Here is a 22,419-nt window from a genome sequence, read left to right on the forward strand (position 1 = left end):
TTTTGTTCCTATTACATGTGGCTTTATGATAAAGTAATAAACCTGGAAAATAATTGCCGTTTTCGATTTTTCGTGATTTTTTTAAAACCAAAAAATGTTATATTTTCATGTAAAAAATATATTTTTTGCTTCAATTTGTTATTATAACTCCGAAACTACTGAGCCGATTGAAACGAAATATATATGTGAAAAATTGCACATAGCATTGCGAAAATGTTTTCAAAATTCAATCAATCGAAAGAAGAACACTAACTACACAATTTTATGTGTATCAAAAAAAATCTAAAATTTTGTGAAAATGAGCGAATTCACTTAATTGTGAATAAATTCGAAAAGAATCCATCGATTTTTATGATTTATATCTCATTTTATCCCTTCTACATGTAGCTTTGAGATAAAGTAATAAATCTGAAAAGTTTTTGTCGTTTTCGATTTTTTATAATTTTTTTAAAACAAAAAAATTTTATATTTTCATGCAAAAAAAATATATTTTTTTTGCTTAAATTTGTTATTATAACTCCGAAACTACTGAGCCGATCGAAACGCAATATATATGTGAAAAATTGCACATAGCATTGGGAAAATGTTTTCAAAATTCAATCAATCGAAAGAAGAACACTAACTACTCAATTTTATGTGTATCAAACAAAAATGAAAATGAGCTAATTCACATAATTCAGAATAAATTCAAAAAGAAACCATCGATTTCTTCCTATTACATATGGCTTTGCAGTAATGTAATAAATCTGAACAATTTCTGCGCTTTCGATTTTTCATGATTTTTTTAATACAAATAAATTTGCTTCTTTCACATAAAAAATATATTTTTTGCTTCAATTTGTTATTATAACTCAGAAATTACTGAGTCTATTACAGTGCAATATACAAGTGGATAAAGGCTATATAATTTAAAATTTGTCTAAGTTCATTTTGATAATATCGGACTAACACTTTTTGAGTTATGTTTAATTATGTGGAGAAACATCTAACAAAATTTATAATTTTAATCAAAATTTTTTTTAAAAAATTCGTTTTAACTTTGTAAATAATCTAGAAAAAGATCTCGATCTGTAAGCACTCATATTTCGGATAAAATATAGATTTTTCATATGAAAGAACTGAAAAATCTAAAATCCTTTATTACTTTGTTTACGCTTTTAAACGAAAAAAGGAGATCGATCAGTGATCATTCATATTTTTGAACAAAAATCGATTTTTTATATGAAATTACGAAAAAATCCTTAATAAATTCGTAAATAAGCGTTTAATCGTGAAAAGTAGCTTGATCAGTGATCACTCATATTTCTAACCGAAAATCGATTTTTTATATGAAGAAAATCTAAAATCCTTAATAACATTGTAAATAAGCTTTTAATCTTTAATTTTGTAAAGAAGTGTAAATTGGGAAAAGGAGATCGATCAGTGATCACTCATATTTCTAACCAAAAAACGATTTTTAATATGAAAAACTTTAAATATATGAAAACCTTAATAAATTTGTAAACAAGCTTTTAATGGAGAAAAAGAGCTCGTTTTGTACCACTCTTACTTCGAATAAAAAATCGATTTTTCATATGAAAAAACGAAAAAATCTAAAATCCTTCGTAAATAAGCATTTAATTGAGAAATATGTGATTACTCATATTTTTCACCAAAAACCGATTTTTCATATGACAAAATTTATGATCGATTCAGCGAACTCTTTGGTGTGCTTGATCACTCAGCTTTAATTCTTGTGTCAATCGAACTACTTCGGTATTGACAGTTGAATTGACGAAGTCTACCTCAATATTCCATCCATATTTTGTACGAAATGTTCGATATGTGGCGGACAATCTTGGCATTGTTTATCTCTAGTTAACCTAATCTGTTATCTGTCAAACTGTTTGTTTTATTAGACAATACTTTACTATACAAGTGGAGCAAATTCAAACCTTGTGTGAATTTTGGGACACCTTTTCTATAATAATTCTTTTACTATTTAACTCCTTTTTTTCTTATTTTAACAAAAATCTCCCCCTTTTTTATTTCAGGCGGCCTCAGCACTACCTCCATGGTGAAAATACAACTAACCGACATCAATGACAATCGTCCGATTTTCTATCCCCACCACTACAATGTCTCGCTGCGTGAGACAGCCTCTACCACAGCCTCCAGTGCGCCCATTGTCACAGTAGCTGCCACAGATCCCGATTCGGGACGTTTTGGTACCATCACTTATCGTATTGTTGGCGGCAATGATGCTAGTTTATTTCGTATTGAACGTTCCACAGGAGAGATCTTCTTAAATCGTCCAAATATGCTGTCTGCACGCACGCAATCGCTGCATGTATTGAATGTGTCGGCCAGTGATGGTGGCGGTTTGAGAACTCAACAAGATGCTTTAGTATTTGCGAACATAATTGATGCTACGCAACGGCCACCAATATTTGAGAAGCTTCGCTATAATTTCTACGTAAAAGAGGATGTGGTGCGTGGCAGTGTGGTGGGTACGATACAGGCGACCAGTACGGATGCAGGTGAGTGTCGATGAAGGATGAAGACAATTAGAGTTGAATAGCTTTATTTTGTTAAAATTACTAAATTAATTACTTCATACAAAATATAATTTTACAAAGCCTTAAGGTGAAAAAGGAAGTCAGCATTACTTAAGGAGTGAGATCGAAAAATTCTTAACACACGTTTTTCATTACATTTTTTAACCCAAGTATTATTTGAATTTTTTTTGATCAAGTTACCTTTGAAAAACATGTCAGTTATTATGTGTAATGTCAATTATATTAATTTTTTTGTTAATCTGATTAAAATGAGTGACCAGAAAAAAGTGCGTACTGAAATTATTAAATATTTTCAACAAAACCCAACTTGGTCTTACAAAAAGTTGGCCAAGCATACAAAGGTCTGCCGTCAAACTGTTTCCAATGTTATTAAACAGTACCGGGAGAACTTGTCAGTTGATAGAAAACCTGGTTCAGGTAGAAGGACATCATGATGTTTCTAAAGCCAAAAAAATAGAACGCATTTTCAAAAGAGCTCCCAACACATCCGGTAGGAAAGCAGCCCGGTTAGCTCAGTGCTCGGACTATTTGGTACGAAAAGTTAAAGCTAATGCAGGTTTAAAAACATACAAGGCTCAAAAAGTTCCTGACAGGAACGCTACTAAAAATTTAGAGGCCAAAAACAAAGCACGGAAATTGAAGTCAAGTTTTATAAAAAAATATTCTTGCTGCATAATGGATGACGAAACGTATGTTCTGGCAGATTTTTCGCAACTTCCAGGTCAAAAATTTTATGTTGCTGATGCTCGAGGGAATGTTGAAGAAAAGTTTAGGACCCAAAAGCAGACAAAATTTCCCAGAAAGTTCTTGGTATGGCAAGCAATATGCAGTTGCGGCAAAAGAAGCCACTCATTTGTTACAACGGGCTCTATAAATACCGAAATTTACATCAAGGAATGTTTACAAAAAAGGCTGCTTCCATTCGTAAGACTTCATAATGTGTCCACTTATTTTTGGCCTGACTTGGCATCCTGTCACTATGGCAAACAAGCCCTTGAGTGGTACAAGAACAATAATGTGGTATTTGTACCAAGAGAGGCAAATCCTCCAAACTGCCCGGAGCTAAGGCCAGTGGAGAGATATTGGGCTCTTGTTAAAAGAGAATTGAAGAGTACAAAAAAGGTGTCCAAAAGTGTGGTAGATTTTAAACGGAGATGGACTACATGTTCGAGCAAAGTGACAGAAAGCACTATAAAAACGTTAATGGAAGGGTTTCCGAAAAAGGTTCAAAATTTCATCACTAGTGATTAAAACTATAAAAATAATTTTTTTTGTAAATTGTAATAATAATTTCAATCAATAATTTCAGAAGTAGTTTAGTAAGGACTTATTTATTAATACATGACCTCATTGGTTACAGATTCTTAGACATATATCCTGCAATGAGTTATTATTTTAGTCATTACTGGTAACTAGTTTTAATGCTATCAAATGAATAACTTATTTATAAGTGATAGTGGTAAATATTATCTTTAAACTAACAAAGATCTGTTTATAGCCTGAGAAAATAATCGAATTTCTTTACAAAAATTCAGTTTTGTATTGAAATCTCTATTTGCTTTATTAAATATATGAAATGAATCACAAAAAAACCAACTGTCATTTCGGCAAAACACTTGATAATTTGAATGAAATTCAAAACAGAATAAATGGATCATTAAAATTGATTTACCCAAAGCAACAAATGGCATTATAAAAATCTCATTATAACAATAGAAAGAATATTTTGTTCAAATCTAAAAATCACTTGAATTTAAGTAAGGAAGTAAATTGCATTTCAACACCAACAAAATATTGCAAAAAAGCACTCATGAAACTCAAAAGAATTCTTTAGAAGAAAAAAAAAAGAAGAAATCAATTTCGCTACAAAAAAAGTAAAAAAAAAATCAGACAAAAATCAAATAAGAACAGAAAATTTTGCATACGAGAGAGCAAACATCTTTAAATATACAAAATCATGATGACTATCATGAAAACGTTTTGGAACAATGCAACAAAATGGTTTGTTTAAAGCTAAAAAGAAGCTCAACTCTTGGGCTTATTTTTTTTTATTCTTCTTTCATTTAAGTATTTTATTTTGATGCCTTGAAGTATAATATAAAATTTCTGTTGAAATTTAGCTTTCAAATGGTTTTACCGCAAAAAGGATGGCAAAAAAGAAGACTGCCAAATTTAATATTTAACCAAAAATCAAGCAACAATATCGAAAATCTGTTTGAAAAAAATGCAAAAAAAAACCTAACAACTTTTAAAATGTATAACAAGCTAAATGAAACAAAAACCAAATAAATAAATCGTTAAGATCTTAAACAATCGACTACTCAAGAAAACAAAACAGCCATCCAGACACACACTCGCTTACATTACAGACTATAAAACCAAAAATAAAAATCTTCCAAAAAATTTTGTTTGAAGAAGCTTGGCCTGCAAAAAGAAATTGTCTGTGCTGTCAATCAAATGTTCAGATATTTGTTTCCAAATCATTGAATTAATGAATGCTCTTTTGCTTCAATGAGTGTACAGAAAAAAAGAAATAAACAAAATAAAAGAAGAAAAAAATACCAACTCAAGGATATTTTTTTTTATAAAAAACCAGAGTAAACCTAAAATTACTGATTATTCTATGTCACATTTGCTCCCATTCTGGCTCTCTCTCTCTCATTTTACTCTACGCTAACTCTAGAGTAGTGAAAACTAGAATCAGCAAAGGAGCACGAACTTTAGTCGGCTTTTACACAAACTCAACACGAACGCAAGTATTCTGTAGTTGATAGGTTCTCCTTACATTATTAAAAAAGCCATCTAGTATTAAAACCAATTTATTCTCATTTAAATCACTTCTCTTTTTGGTTCTCTTTGTTCCAGAGATTAATGCTTTTGTTAAAGCAACCATCTACAATTTCAAAGTTGTCTTTAACGCCTACCTTTTAAACTGGGCGTGAACTTTGTCAAACAAATTAATAAATATTTTCATACCAAAATGCTGAAAATTTCGGTTTTGTTATAATTTATCCACTGACTTAAAGTTCGGCTACCCCTTGGGGAATGTTTGGATATCTTGTTGAAGCTCCACACCTTGATGTTATGCCTCAAAGGAAAATAAGGGGCGAGGTTTTTTTTAATTCAAAGCTGACTAAAGCCTTTATCTAGTACAGCGGGGATCCATTAATCCCCAGGACTCAATTGGTGAGGTCACTTCGCTGAGCACACTCTGGCTGTGGTTTAAAACCCAAAGCGGCTAGATGATCATTTGCTTAAGGCTAATATTTGAGCTAGTGACAAATTTCGGGAGACCAATTGCATCTTACTAGGTCGTTCGCGGATCCAGAGGGGGTGAATTAGGAACCCCCCCAAAAAAATGTTTTAATATAAAAATTAAAAAAAAATGAAGAAATTTGAATTATTAAAAGACTAAAGTTGATATTTTGGGAATGTTCTACACAGAGAAAACAGATTCGTGATAGCAACCGAATTTGTTGCCAATCGAATGATTCTACCTTAGTGACCGAATTTTACAGTTGTGGCTACAAAATTTTAGAAGTGTTAACAAAATTTTGGTTGCTTCAACCAAAATTCTTCTTTATCAACTGACTATCTGTTGATAAAACCGAAAAATTCTATGTGTGCAACCGAATCATTCGATTGACAACAAATTCGGTTGCTATTATGAATCTGTGTTCTGTGTGTATCTATGTGTATTTCTCTAAAACTCCCAACAGACTCGTTTTAAGCATTCTCTCTTCATCTTTGTTTTATAAATAATGAATCCTTTATAAAAAATTAATTATTTTAATAATTTTTTTTTTCTTTCAGCCAATCGCAATGCTGTGCATTATACCATCTATTCAGGAGATCCAGAGGGCTACTTTTCCATCGATGAAAACTCGGGCAATATAAGAGTGGCCAACAGCCTGGACCATGAGATAAAAGCACAAGTTTTACTCAACATCAAGGCAACCATGGGACATAATAGTATTCAGGGATATACCCAGGTAAGATGTCAACCAAAACTTTAATAAAATCATTCAAAAACATTTTTGGAACCAAAAATTGCCAACTTACAGCGGAGCTCCTAAGGAGTATGTGGGCTTTATTGTCAAAATTGTAACTCGAAATCTCCTTTGCTATTTCTATATGAAATTGAATATCAAGCGGATCAGCCAGTTGGAAATGACAGATTTATTTCCAAAATATTTTTATTCTGTTTCAGTGTGCCTCCAGCCGAAAATCCATATCCATTACCAAAAAACTTGTTTACCATAGTGTGTTGTTTTCCACACATACGGTATGTCTATATATTTTACACTAGCAACATAATTTCTTTGGTATTCTAAATCATGATTTACCATCAATGATATATTTATTGTTATATTTGTATACTATTAAAAGGATATATCGCTATATATAACGATCTTTAGTTTATATATTCTGAATCGTTAGAGATAGCGGAGATAGATTAACGTCTGACCGTATTTTTATTGAATTAAACTTGCCGAGACCTTTTCGAAAATAGCTTAATTCATTCATGATTGAGACATCAATACATCAGCTATAGTCCTGGTTCGATTGCTACTTAAATTCGAAAAAAATGGAAAAAAATACAATAAATTACATTTGTGTGCAAAAGCACACACCAGGGTTAGGATCTCTCTTTACACTCTTTAAATATCTCGATATCAAAAATATTTGTTTAATAAACTATCGTATGCTAGAGCAAAATACAATAAATTTCATATGTGTGGAAAAGCACACAACAGGGTTAGGAACGTCATTCTTTAAATATCTCGATATCAAAAATATTTTTTAATAATTGATAGGTTGCTAGTGAAAAATACATTAAATTACATAAAATACAATAAATAAAATTTTTGTGTGGAAAACCACACACCAGGGTTAGGAACGTCACTCTTAAAATATCTCGATATTAAAAATATTTTGTTATAAATAATCGTTTGCTAGTGCAAAATACAATTAATTACATTTGAGTGGAAAAGCACACACCAGGCTTAGGAACGTTGTTACTCTTTAAATATATCGAGATCAAAAAAAGAATTTAATAAATGATCAGCTGCTAGTAAAAAATACAATAATTTACAAAAAAATACAATAAATTACATTTGTGTGGAAAAGCACACACCAGGGTAAGGAACGTAAGTCTTTAAATATTTGGATACCAAACAATATTTTTTAATAAAACATCGTTTGCTAGTACAAAATACATTAAATTTCAAAAAATACAATAAATTACATTTGTGTGGAAAAGCACACACCAATGTTAAGAACGTCCCTCTTTAAATATCTTGATATCAAAAACATTTTTTAATAAATGAACGTTTGGTAGTGCAAAATACAATAAATTACAAAAAATACAATAAATTACATTTGTGTGGAAAAGCACACACCAGGGTAAGGAACATCACTCTTTCAATATTTGCATACCAAACAATATTTTTTATAAAAATTACTCATTTAGTGTGATGAGTTGAGGTTAAGCTAATTATATAACTGAGATTTATTCATTCAACATTTTCTATTTTAATTTCTTTCCAGGTTATAATAACCATAGAAGATGTTAATGACAATGCCCCCGAATTTGAATCCAACATAATACGCATATCAATACCGGAAAATTACGAACTTGGCAAGCCACTGTATGCAGTCCATGCCTTTGATAAGGATTCTGGTAAAAATGCTGAAGTCTCATACGTATTGACAATGTTAACAACAGACACATTAAACAATGTCACGATGTCTGCAGGGGCAACTGCAGCATCAGCTGCATCCCTAACAAACGCTTTAGCTGGAACATCTTCTATGAAACAGCAAATAACAACAAATCTAAACTCTTCACCCGCAATGCAGCTGAAACAGAAACTTTTAAATAATCAGGCAGCAGCTACAACAGCAGCCTCAACTTCGACAGCAGCCATAACAACCAGCACAACATCTGCATATGCAGGAAAAATTGGTAGTAGTGGTGGTGGAATTGGTGTTGGCGGCAGCGGAGGTGGTGTTATGGATTCTATGTTAAAAAATCTTTTCGCTATCGATGCACGTTCAGGCCACCTAACATTGTCACGACACTTAGATTACGAAACTTCACAAAGACATACGTTAATTGTCACTGCCATGGACGCTGGGCAGCCACGTTTATCAAGCAATTTAACTATTGTCGTGGAAGTACAGGATGTCAATGATAATCCGCCAGTATTTGCAAGTAATGAGTACCATGTAAAAGTGTTGGAATCAATGCCAGTTAATTCACAGGTAAGACACAACAAACGAACACAACTAACAAGGTTGGGCTTCTTTTTTTGTTTGTTTCTTTCTTTCAAAAACAAAAAAAGAAGACTTAGTACTCGAAAGAATAAAATAAAAATAAACCACTATAAATGATTCTTAAATGAGATGACAATTGTATAAAATGCTAAAGAAACAAACAAAATTTTTTTCAATCATTACTCTTATTTGTTTTATTTGTTGTTGTAAAATAAATTACACATGTGTGGAAAAGCACACATCAGGAGTAGGAACGTCACTATTTAAATATCTCGATATAAAAAATATTTTTTAATAAAAGATGGATGGCTAGTGGAAAATACAATAAATTACAAAAATACACTAAATTACATATGTGTGGAAAAGCACACACCAAGGTTAGGAACGTCACTCTTTAAATATCTCTAGTTCAAAAATATTTTTTAATAAAAGATCGATTGCTAGTGCAAAATTCAATAAATTGCATATGTGTGGAACAGCACACATCAGGATTAGGAACGTCACTCTTTAAATATCTCGATATCAAAAATATTTGTTAAGATAAGATATCTAGATATCAAACATATTTTTTAATAAAAGATCGATTGCTAGTGGAAAATAAAATAAATTACAAAAAATACACTAAATTACATATGTGTGGAAAAGCACACATCAGGATTAGGAACGTCAATCTTTAAATATCTCGATATCAAAAATATTTTTTTAATAAATGATCGATTGCTAGTGCAAAATACAATATATTACATATGTGTGGAAAAGCACACACCAAGATTAGGAACATCACTTTTTAGATATCTCGATATGAAAAATATTTTTAATAAAAGATCGATTGCTAGTGCAAAATACATTAAATTACATATGTGTGGAAAATCACACATCAGGATTAGGAACGTCACTCATTAAATATCTCGATATCAAAAATATTTGTTAAGATAGATATCTAGATATCAAACATATTTTTTAATAAAAGATCGATTGCTAGTGCAAAATAAAATAAATTACAAAAAATACACTAAATTACATATGTGTGGAAAAGCACACATCAGGATTAGGAACGTCAATCTTTAAATATATCGATATCAAAAATATTTTTTAATAAATAATCGATTGCTAGTGCAAAATACATTAAATTACATATGTGTGGAAAAGCACACAACAGGATTAGGAACGTCAATCTTTAAATATCTCGATATCAAAAATATTTTTTAATAAATGATCGGTTGCAAGTACAAAATACAATAAATTCCAAAAAAATACAATAAATTTCATATGTGTGGAAAAGCACACACCAAGGTTAGGATCATCATTCTTTAAATATTAAACATCAAAAAAGATTTTCTTACAAATTAAAGCATTTTCTGTGCTTAATTGAGTTTTGTTTATTCGTTTTGTGCTTTTATGTTGAGTTTTATTTTTAGCCAAAAACAAACAATTTACGACACAAGCCAAACATTTTATTTGATTTCGTATTCAATATGTTTTAAATCCTTTTAATAGATTTATTTATTAACCATTATTCAAATGTTATATGTTATTTATTAAATTAACAAATTCTGTGTGTTTTAAATATTAAAATGTTTTAGCTCCTCAACTTAAATTGTTGGTAATTTTAGCCGCCTCCTGTTTAAAAGTTTCAACCACAAGTTTTTCGATTTTCTACAATACATTTGTGTACATTTGTGCGAAGCAGACATGTCAACATGTCGCATATTCCAAGTCAATCACTAAACAATGCTAAAAGCCCAACAATTTGAGTGATTTATGTTAGACAGTTTTTTTGTTTCAAACTCTTCAACATTCTTTTTCAAAACAAAACAAAAAATAAACCCCAACAAACGTTTATATAGTTTTTGATATTTGTTTCTATATTTTGCAAAAAAAAAAAAATCAAAAAACAAAAATAAAAACTTATTCAAATGCCGAGGTATTGGTTTCAGTTGATTTGGTGCTGTTGACGTTTGAAAATAAAATAAATTTTTATTTTTTCTACAATTAAAAACCAGTAGGCTTGTTGCGTTTTGCCATAATGCTAAATGTTTTATTAAAAACCAATGTCATTTAATTATGGCTTAATGTAGCAGCCACATTTAACAATAGCTATTTACCAGATCTAACAATTATTAGCGAAATATCATAACAAATTGTTACAATTTTATGAAATGTATTAAAGACAGACAGTCATACAGTTAGTTTGGTTGGTTGCTTGGTTATGGGTACATTATATTGTAGATAAAAAAAAATGTGGTTTATTTTGTTGGCTTCACTAGAGTTGAGGATTTTTTTTTCAAAGATTATAAATTCTTATGACAATAATTAACCGCTAATGATTAGCTTTAATTTATAATGACTATTTGTATTTAATAAAAAAATAATAAATCATTTTAAATTTATTTATTATTCTGGGAATTTGATATACAAAACAATTAAAAATGTAAGTATATGAAATTCCTAGAGGAGTTATGAGACTCTTTATGGAAAAGAGCTTTTATAATGCAATTTAGATCGTTTTTTTTAGAAATTTTTTAGATAAATATTTTTATAATTGACCATATAGGTTGTTATTAAAGTTCTTTTTTTACTCCAAAAACTTTTTCAACAACCAACTTTTAAAGCTTAAAATTGTTATTACGCTAAAATGTCTTTTTCATTAACAAAGCTTTTTAGGTTTAAAAAGTTTTTTTCATTCAAAAGATATTTTGCTAAAATGCTTTTTCGGCTTTTTTATTAAGAATGCTTTGTTGATTGAGAAATCATTTTGTAGCTTAAAAATCTTTTTCACTAATGCTATTTTCGGCTATAATTGTCGATATATATTGTTATTAAAAAAATCTGCCCAAAGGGTTAAATCTCAGAACACACTTTTTATCGGAATTTTTGCTGATAAAGAACAGGCAAGTATCATCTAAAATGCTTATCAAATATTTATTCTCATCGAAAAAACAGTAAAAATCTGATTTTACTCCAAAAGCTTTTTCAAAGACCAATTTTTTAAATTTAAACTAGATTTTATGCTAAAATGCCATTTTCATTAAGAACGCTTTTTATTTTTCAAAAAGTTTTTTTCAGTTAAAAGCTATTTCACGAAAAAGCTTTATCCGCTTTTTGAGAAAGCTTTGTTCATTAATAAGCTATTTTCGGTAAAAAGATTTCTTCACTAAAAGAACTTTTTCATTAAAAAAGCTTTTTCTTTTTTAAATTATATTCAGTCAAAAGCTATTTCACAAATAATATTATTATCATTAAAAAATCGTTTCAGTTTTTCTAAATAAAAGGAGCTAAAAATAAAGCTTTTTTTAGCTAATTACAAATAGCTTTTTCTTCATAAAAAATATTATTTTTATTAACTATGGTTTCATTAAAAAGTTTTTTCTGTCAAAAGCTTTTTCGATAATAATCATTTTTATTAGGAAATCTTTTTCACTCTAACTCACTAAACTCTTTTTTATCATTAAATTTTTTTTTTTCTTAAAATCTTTTTTTAATCGAAAGCTTTTTCATTAATAAAGCATTTTTTCTAAAAGGTTTTTTTATTAGTAAATATTTTTTTTATTTTTAACCAAAAAAAGTTTTGTTACCAAAAAGCTTTTTTGCTTCTTTAAGAAAGTATTTCGCGGTTTTGACAAAGCATTTTTGCTAGAAAAGTTTTTCTCGAAAATCCTTTTTGCACTTAGTAGCGTTTTTCATAAAAGCTTTATTTTTCATACGAAAAATCGTAAAAAACTAAGAAACTCTTTTTTAAAAAATCTTTCAAAAACCAAACATTTTTATTTTTAGCTTTATATACTAAAAATTTGAAAACAAATCACTAGAAGCTTTTTTATTAAAATGATTTATTTACTAAAACACATTGAAAGAAGTAGTTCTATCTTAAAATCTAAAGAAAGCTTAAAAAAAGATACAGTTTTTTTATTAAAAATCTAAAATAACTTTTTTACTAAAAATCTAAAAAAATATTTTTTATAAAAAAATTAAAAAACGCTTTTTTCAAAAAAAAATTTATATAAAAGCTTTGTTAACTAAAAATAAAGCTTTTTTTACTAAAAATATAAAAAAATATTTTTTACGAAAAATTAATAACAGAATAAAGCATATTTTTATAAAAAATTAAAAAAGCTTTTTTTCAAATAAATAACTAAAAAAATAAAGTTTTTTTTTTACTAAAAATCTAAAAAAAGATTTTTTACTAAAAATTTAAAAAAAGCTTTTATAAAAAAAAAAAAAATTTAAGCTTTGACTAAAAATATAAAAAAATAATTCTTTTAATAAAAAATGTAAAAAAGCTTTTTTACTAAAAATCAAGTTAAGGATTTTTGCTAGAAACTGATAAAGTTTTTTTTTACTAAAACCACAAAAAATATTTTTAATAAAGATTTAAAAAAATCTATGAAAAGCTAATTTGTTTTACAAAAAATATAAAAAGGATTTTCCCACTTAAAATGCTTTTCCTTTAACGTTTTTTCAATAAAACTATATTTCCATAGAAGGCTCTAAAAAGCTTTGCCAAAAAAATCATTTATTTCGCCAAAAAAATCACGTTTATTTAAAAGCTTTTGCAGTGCATAAGCTAAAACCACTGAACAAACAAACGGTTTTTGCTATTATGTTAATCCAGGTACTTTTTAGCCAATCATAATACACTCACGAAAACCCTCTAATCTTTTAAAGGTAGTTTAATATTCAAACCTTAGACAAACACCTTACACTCATTATTATACACCTTACCAGCAACCATTGTAGAACATAAACATTTCAGTTATTTACTACTACAACGCCTTAAATTCCTCTAAATCTACACTTCAATTACCAGAAGGTGCGGTGTTATGTAAATAGTTTTACTTTCAACATATGTTAGTTAAGCTTAAAATAATTATTAAAACATTTAATTTTAGCTCAACTATTTGCTATTAAAACAAAATATCAGACATTTGCCATAAATTGTTATTGAAATGAAACAAAAACTTAATCCCCCCACTTAAACCGACAATTGTGAAATAAATCGAAAATGCATAAAAATTATTATTTAATGGTTTTAGACAACCTTGGATTTTAACGCTTCTGTGTGCAAAAATTCGTTATTAATTATTATTATTGGATTTGTTTTGTTTATGGTTAAATATTTAAATATTAAATAAATACAAAAATAAACAAATCGAATTTAATTTAATAGATGACTACATAAATACAACCCAGCGAAATATTTTTGAGAATTAAAGAAAAACCAAGTAATAAACTGAAATTCCTGTTTTATTTATCATAATTAAAAAGGAGCTGAAAAGGATTATGGGAAAATTTAAGTATTACTGCTGCTATATTTATGATCTTATACATTTTTCATTGGTTTACAATACCAGGCTAACAAAAAATAAGTAATTAACTTGTTACTTTACAATTCTAAAATAGTTTGCTCGTTTAAAGATTGTATATAAAAATGTAATAAAAATACATAAAATCAACAATTCTCAGAAGATTAACAAAGCCAACTGTTTAATGTTTATAGCCCTAGGACCAGCAATAGTGGCCTTAATCTAACGATAACTAATATTTTTATAATAAACTTATTTAAAACCAAGCTAAACTTATTGCTTAGCTTGTTTAAGTTTTTTGTTGTTTTGTAGTAAAGTAAAAAAAAATCCTCTCTCTGCTGCTTGCCATATTTAAAGTGAAAATTTGAAAGTCACTTAACCCCAATTTGGTTAAATGCAATATAAGCAACAACCAACAAACAGCAAATAATAATGATTGCCATATATCAACCAAAAAAAAAAAGGAAAAAAATCTTAAGCAGCCCTAACTTTCCTTTGGCTAATTTTTGTTAAATAATTTTTTTTTCTACTCTCTAACAAATGTTTGAAATCTTCTGTCTGTATGTTTAACCATTAACTTCAACTATTTCTTAACTTAGATTCAAGTAGAACGAATGTTTAAGAAAAAAATCTAACCAAACAAATTCACATCGTCATCATCAGCCTCACATAGAGCAGAGGTTTTTCTAGACTCTAGTTTAGACTTTATAGCAGCAGTAGTAAGTAGAAAACAGCAGTTTTTTAGCCAAAAAATCAACTACACGACAAATCCTTTTTCTTCGCATTTCTAGACACGATTTTAATCGCTATTATGTTGTATGAATTCCCAACTATTTTATTTTTCTCGTATATTGTAGAGTATATGAGGGGGTATATATAAAACATACGCCAACGGTCAAAATAGGTTAATTGTAGAAAAAACGAAATGAATGAACGAAACAACAAAAATCTAATGCTTTAAGTTTTAAATTCAAATACGAGTACCAGTACAATGCTACAATAGCTAACTACTACAAATTTAAATAACAGCTTGAAATAAATAAGTGAGTGAGAAAGATATTGAATTTGGTAAAGCAAATGGACTGGGAAAGGCCCTACAATGGGAGTTATAAACAAATATTTTGCAAGAAGAACTAGTACTAGCACCAACAGTAGTATTTAGGATTAGTAGCTTTAGAAGTAGTTATAGAAGCAATATAATTAAATTGTATTTCCACAAATTATTTTATCATGTACGGGTGCTAATTATTTTCAAATTGTCAGTTAAAAAGACATCTCGTAGACAGTCAAATAACCGATTGCTTCCTCCGACAACTCTCCAAAAGATTACTTCTGGTGGGTAAAATAACTACTTTTTAAACACCAGTACAAAATATACTTTGAAAGTGACTACATTCTAGATTACTTGGAGACACATTAGTGACAACTGTCTTCACACTAGATTACATGGGATGTATAAAGTAAACAATTGACTTCTATCTGCAATGCAAAGAGCATATAAGTGTCAAATGACCTCTAATATATAAATTGGGGTCAGCCAAGTTGTCAGACTGTAATGATAATTACTCTCTATAAGGGTTACATTGACTACTTGGTTAACTGTTGGGTTGTAGCAGCAATAGTAAAGACTTCATCACTTGCGATAACAGTCATTGAAAGGGAGCCTAAGTCAACTTTCTTGTTTGCCGATTGCTAAAACTAGTACTAGTAGCAGTACTATCACAGGCTATATTATTTAGGAATAGTAACGCTATCAATAATAATATTTGCAATACAATTGTCAGAGAATAAATACCAGAAATATTTCCATAAGTCATATTGTAGGAGTAACAATCCAATTATTGTACCAGAAATGGAACAGTAAGGTTCCCGATATCTCAGGTACACGGTCCTGCATAAGTTTGCCTAACAACTGATCGCCCAATGACCCGATCGCCCAATGACCCGTTAACACTGACAGCAACCTCGATATTCCTCTACCATTCCATTTAAAAAGTTTCACAAAGCTGGTTTATTTTCCTACTTAAAATTCTATTGAACATCAATTATTGTTGATGGCATTTAATCCTTAAGCCTTTGCAAAGGATACTGGGGTAAATCTAAAGTTTTAAAATATTTACACGATTAAGTAGCACGGCCAAATGCCATTATTATCATGATTGTTCGTAGCATCTATAGGACGAGGAACATGTTTGGGTTATCAAGCAATGTTAGCAATCAAAATTGACAGCAAAATTTCCGCTAACACATAAAAGTTTCAACAGATTGCAATACATCCACAAAGAGCTACAGTTTGGTACCAATTACTTCTTCGAAAACAAAGTTGGTGAGGCTGTCTCCTTTAACGGCCATTCCTAAAGATTCATTTCAAATCATTATTTTTGACATGAATTGAACTTGCGACATGTAGTTCCAGCAAGATTAAGCTACGTGCCACACAAAAGACATTCTTCAAGAACGATTTGAGGGTATTGTGATCCCTTGCATATTATGCTATTTGATTCAGCTGGAATTTTTTTTGGAGGGTTATTAAGAAGTATCAGGTACAAGACAATAAACCGAAACCGATCGATGATCATAAAGTCAACTAAAACCAGACCATCGTTCCAATACAGTTGTATCTAAGCATCAGAGTAATTGGAAATTGGATTTCATATGTCATATTCCTTTTAATTATCATGCTATTCGACCAAGCTAGACTATTTCTAGAAGTAATTTCGGAAGTTTCTGAAGTCATAAGTAAGACTCAATCGATCGTAGCAATCAAAGTCAATATAACCCGGCCCATCGCTCATATTCAGCGTCATTAAAAGTTGTCTCGTATTAATGCTACCGTTTGAAGTCTCGGGGGACATTTGATGGATGCCATATTCCATACGTATGACACACATGGGTCTCTCAAATACCGTGCGATTTGATCTCGCTAGACTTTATCTTGAGGGGTTTCAGTACGATAAGCCACAAACAAATTGATGCGCTAAAACTCAACATAACCCAGACCATCGCTCAAATTCAGTAGGTTCTATGAGGCAGAGTTACAGTGCGAAGTCGCAGCGGACATTTAATGGATTTCGTATTGTATACATAACAGCATTTCGTTAATATTTTCCACACAGCCTATTTTATTAAGCTTTACAACATCGACCTGTTCATATTGGACACCGCTTTACATTTGACAACTTGTAGGACAAAATTAGTGCAAATTAGATTCGAACAACAACAGTCTTTCGTAAGCCCTCACTTAATACCTGATCATTTGATCGTAATCTTTTCTCAAAATTGTGTCCTCTATTTAAAAGATCATATCATTTTACAGATCTTTGTTCGGACTATGAACTGTAAAATATTCAAACACAACTTTCTCCTAACAAAAATTCAAGTCCCATGTAAGACTACATTCCTGCAGTCAGACCATAAGTCCTATAACAAATTGTTAAACTCAAAAAGTTACACTCTCCGTCGCATCTAATCAACATCTACTCATTCAACTTTCTACTAATCGGAATGATGAATATTTCAGTTATTGTATCATACAAGAGAACTTTCAATGCTACAGTCAGACTGCAAACCTTCCGGTTTGACCACAATCCTATAGCCAGAATACAGTACTACATTCAGGCTCAATTCTCGAGTTAAAATCAATTCTCGAGTTAGACTCAACCCTCACCATAGACTCAATTCCCGAATCAGACTCAGTAAGTCGAACTACAGTTCTCCTGGCAGACATCAATGGTCCTCCAATCAAACTATAATCCTTTAAAAGAACTGTCAATATCCTGAATTTCAGCAGACCAGTTGATTATCATCAAGTTATTCTAGGGTTTATTCATCATACTACAGTCCTTAAGTTGGACTTCAATCCTACAGTTAGACTGCATACCTTCCGGTTTGACCACAATCCTCCTTAGAGTCCTCCAGTAAGAATACATTACTCCATTCACGCTCAATTCTCGAGTAAGACTCGATTCTCGAATCACCGAATGAGACTCAATCAATCTAACTGCAGTTCTCCTGGCAGAATGCAATGCTCCAGTCCAGGTTACAGTCCATCAAACAAACTACAATTCCCTTAAAAAATGTAATCTTGAATTTCAGCATATTAGTATTGAACAGTTCTCCTGGCAGAGTGCAGTGCTTCACACAGACTGTAGTTCACCCATAAAGCTACAGTCCTCCAGTCAAACTACACTCCTCTAAAGAAAAAAAATTGGCAAATATTCTGAGTTTCATCAGACCAGTATTGAGTATATTAGGACTTCTTTCAGACACATTGAGCTTTTGAACAATATATTGTATTTTGAAATAGTAAAATATTCAGTTTTAAAAACTAAAGTTTATAATCACAGCAATGTCTTAACTATAGTAGCAGTATTAATATTTAAGCAACAATTGAAGTAGTCAATTTTGAATTGTATCAGAAATAGCAGCAAAATAGATAGTAGTTTACCCAACGAAACCTATTTAAAAAGGCGAATTTATATACCAGGTATGTCTGTCGGTGACAAATTCAGGCAAATACCAGCGAATTCATTAATTTTGTATAATGGAGTTTGACATTCGAAACAAATTAAATTCACCTTGCTACTTAAGCAATTCTTTCAAATCTCATTTCAATTAACAATTGATTTTATGAAACAAATTTTCCATACAATATTTAAGTTATAATTCGTTAATAAATTTAAAAAAATGTAAATAAGACTTAAATAAGGACTAGCAAACTAAACAGTCTTCTTGTCTGCCCTTTCTTACTGTAGGGTACTTCCAACTACAAACTTCTCTTATTGCTGTAATACAGTAATAAATGCATTGCCATATAGTTTTGTTATAACAAATTTATCCCACTACACTACACAACACGGTAACCGCAATAAAACTAAACAAATTTACGGAAAAATTGTGAAAGTTTTTCCTTAACAATCATCATCTTGCCAATAATACTCATTTAACAAAAATCATAAAAAAAAATTAAAAAAAAAAATATCAAATAAATATAATAAAATATAAAAGAAAATTACTAACCAAACTAAAAAAAAAAAACTATGCTCTTCTCTCTAATTTTAGATTGTACAAGTGACAGCTGTAGATTTGGATACTGGCAACAATGCTCGCATCACTTATCGCATTATCAATAACAACAACAGCAACCAGCAGGGAAATCAAACCCTCATAAACAGCAACAACAAAAATACTAAAACTAATAAAAACACAAGAACGCAAAACTCCAACACCTCCTCCTCTTCTACGTCAGGCTCACAGGGAGAAATTTCACAAATATTTGGAATTTATCCCAATAGTGGCTGGATTTATTTGCGATCGCCTTTAGACCGTGAAACACGTGATCATTATGATTTGACGGTGGCGGCCAGTGATAATGGCAGTCCGCCAGCCCAGACCAGCACACGTGTTATGGTACGCGTTTTGGATGCCAACGATAATGATCCACGTTTCTTACGTTCCTCCTATGAGTTTTCCATAGAGGAGAATATGAATCGTGGCTCGTTGGTTGGTGTTATTGGTGCTACTGATTTGGATTTGGGTGAAAATGCGGCCATCAGATATAGTTTATTGCCGGCAAATAGTTCGTTTCAAGTTAATCCACTTACGGGTAAGTTGCAATTTTCGTTAGTTGGCGGCCAAAAAAAAAAAACAAATAACAAAAACAATGTCAGGCCACAAAATATTATAAAGCCACTAGTGAACAACAAAAATTTAAACCTATATAGACAAAATAAAAGCCAATACGAATTACTTTGTACCAGTTAAGTAGGTTAATTTCAAATGTTTGCTTTAAATATAAAAAAAAGAAATATTTTTGTTGATAAATGAATTTTATGCGGCAATTGCACAAAAAAAATAGCGGCGGCTAATTTTATTTAAAGTTCACAGAGAACAATTGTGTTTTGAATTTGTTAAAAAAAAAAATAAATAAATTTATAATATTAGAACCTGTTAACCTGTTTTTTATACAAATTTCTAGTTTTATTTGCCAAAAGCTTTAATTTGCAATTTTTTTTAGTGGAAGTTCAGCCAATAATGTAGATTTTATTAGACATTGTTTGTAATATAAAAGTTATGCCAACTAATTAGCTTTTGCTAGTTATACTGTAATAAAATCTACTTCTATTGAGCTGTAAAATTTGTAATGGATGTAAAAAATATGTTTTTGTTTTTATTATTCAGCTTGTTAATTTAAAGTTCAATAAATACATGTTTATTGAACTGTAAAAGAAAACTAAAACAATATATTCCGCTATATTAAAAGCCATTTGGAAGATACTAATGATTTTGTGGCTCATTTTAATGATGATATTGATTGCCCATATAATTTGTGTTCTGCATTAAAGAATATCCTAGCTGTATCAGGGCTTCCTCAACAATTACTCTCTTTATGCTTTGATCTGAAGGCTTTATTTTTCAGTCTTGTTTATCCCTTGTCCTCCGATCTCTAAAAATTTATTAATTCCAAATTTCTCATTTGTGTTACTAATTCCAAAAATTCCAAATACAAATGCTGGATCAGCTCCTATAGCGTCCACAAATATTTCACAAACTCGATCGGTATTTATAAGGAGTGTTTTTTTGAAGGCATACAACTTTTTTAAAAATAAATTACAACAAATTCAATGGAATACCCAAAATTGGTCTTTATTAGCTCACAAATTTCATGGATTTTAAAGTTTAAAAATAATTTCTGGCATATGGCCTCCGCTCATGTGCCTTATGAAAGCCATCCTGTTGGTCCAATCTTGCAGCACATTTTCCAGCATATCCGGTCTTATTTCGTCAATAGTGCGTCGAATGTTGGCTTTCTAAACGATCATTCGTTGCTGGTTTGTCAGCATGGACCAGAGATTTTGACGTCCCCCCACCAAATATAGAGCATTTCCTTAGTCTAAAGGTGCCCAATCACACGAAAGAGGTGGTCAATTCACAGGTCCATTTCTTGATTCGATCACCAAAAGTTTGGTTCAACAAAGTGGTGAAGAAATGGACCTGTGAATTGCCCACTTTATCATCACTTTGTAGAGCCAAACGTTTGGTGATTGAATCAAATAATGTACCTGTGAATTGCCCACCTCTTTCGTGTGATGGGCACCTTTAGTCTAGGGAAATGCTCTGTAAATGGTGGGGGGATGTCAAATCTCTGGTCCATGCTGACACGCTATATGGCATGTTGCACCACCTTGTTGAAACCATTTCTCTTTCAAATGATTTGCAATGACATGAGGAATAAAAAAAATCACGAACCATTTGCCTGTAGCGTTCCCCATTCACGGTAATGTTGGCACCCTCGGCATGTGAGTGAATTTTTCGGGATGTAATGTAGTCTCAAGAGTCTCATGCTTGTTTACATACCCGTTAAGTCAGAAATGAGCCTCATCGCTGTAGGTGATTTGACTTGACGAAGTGCTCTATAAGTTTGACTCTGTTTGCATGGTGATTTGCCAAATTATACTGGAAAAAATTCAAACACACTTCATTAGTATGACAGCTAGTTTTAGAGTTTTCCCTATCGGAATTTCTATACGTCTAAAAAAAACACCCTTCATTAGAAATTACTATACTACTTGTACTTCAGCTTCTGCTCTTAGCTTTAGTATTTGCGCTTCCAATTTCACTTTAGTTTTAACCCTCAAGTATTACTGCTATGGATATTATAGATTCGTCTGTTTTAAAAGGACCTTATTACTCCTTATATTTTAACATCAACTTTAGGTACTTGTGAAAGGATACTTGATGCAAACAGTAGCATTAAGTACTCTTATAAGGAGACTCATTGCAATTACTGATATCACTAATTAGCAGGCTCGAATTCTGGTAAACCATCTCGAATTCAGGTAAACCATTTCATTACAATATAGTAAAATTACTACAGTCCTATAGCCAGACTGTAATTCTCAAGTAAGGCAATAGTAATTTGGTCGGTCTACTGTCAGGCTACAGTTCACTTTCCTACAGTCCTTCATTACAATCTTCCAGCCAGGCTACACTTATTCGGTTAGACTACAGTTATCTAGTCAGTCTAAAGTTTTACAGTTTCAATATAGTCTGACTCAATATCACAATCGGTCTACAAAACAGAATCAATTATCGAGTCAGACTAAAGTCCTCCACTCAGACAAACAGGCATCCAGTAAGACTATAGTCCTCCAGTCAAACAGTAGTTACCCAGTCAGACTTTAACCCTAAATTCGGACAATAGTCCTCCAGTCAGTCTACAGTCTTCAAATTATACTACTATAGTAAACTTGCATTCAGTCTACAGTTAGATTATAGAC

At 30.7% G+C, this 22,419-nt stretch overlaps 1 protein-coding gene across 1 annotated transcript in view; it reads left to right on the top strand.

Annotated features, from left to right (window-relative positions):
* ds (dachsous cadherin-related 1) overlaps positions 1 to 22,419 on the top strand; it is a 315,159-nt gene that overhangs the window by 242,703 nt on the left and 50,037 nt on the right. The window contains exons 3-8 of the mRNA XM_065502404.1: positions 2,034 to 2,519; positions 6,372 to 6,550; positions 8,109 to 8,275; positions 8,561 to 8,825; positions 19,202 to 19,280; positions 19,389 to 19,745. Of these exons, the coding sequence (XP_065358476.1) occupies positions 2,034 to 2,519; positions 6,372 to 6,550; positions 8,109 to 8,275; positions 8,561 to 8,825; positions 19,202 to 19,280; positions 19,389 to 19,745 (1,533 nt within the window). The remainder of the gene's footprint in view (positions 1 to 2,033; positions 2,520 to 6,371; positions 6,551 to 8,108; positions 8,276 to 8,560; positions 8,826 to 19,201; positions 19,281 to 19,388; positions 19,746 to 22,419) is intronic.

Source organism: Calliphora vicina, chromosome 2, assembly GCF_958450345.1.
Source record: "Calliphora vicina chromosome 2, idCalVici1.1, whole genome shotgun sequence".
In the NCBI taxonomy this organism is placed as follows: domain Eukaryota; kingdom Metazoa; phylum Arthropoda; class Insecta; order Diptera; family Calliphoridae; genus Calliphora; species Calliphora vicina.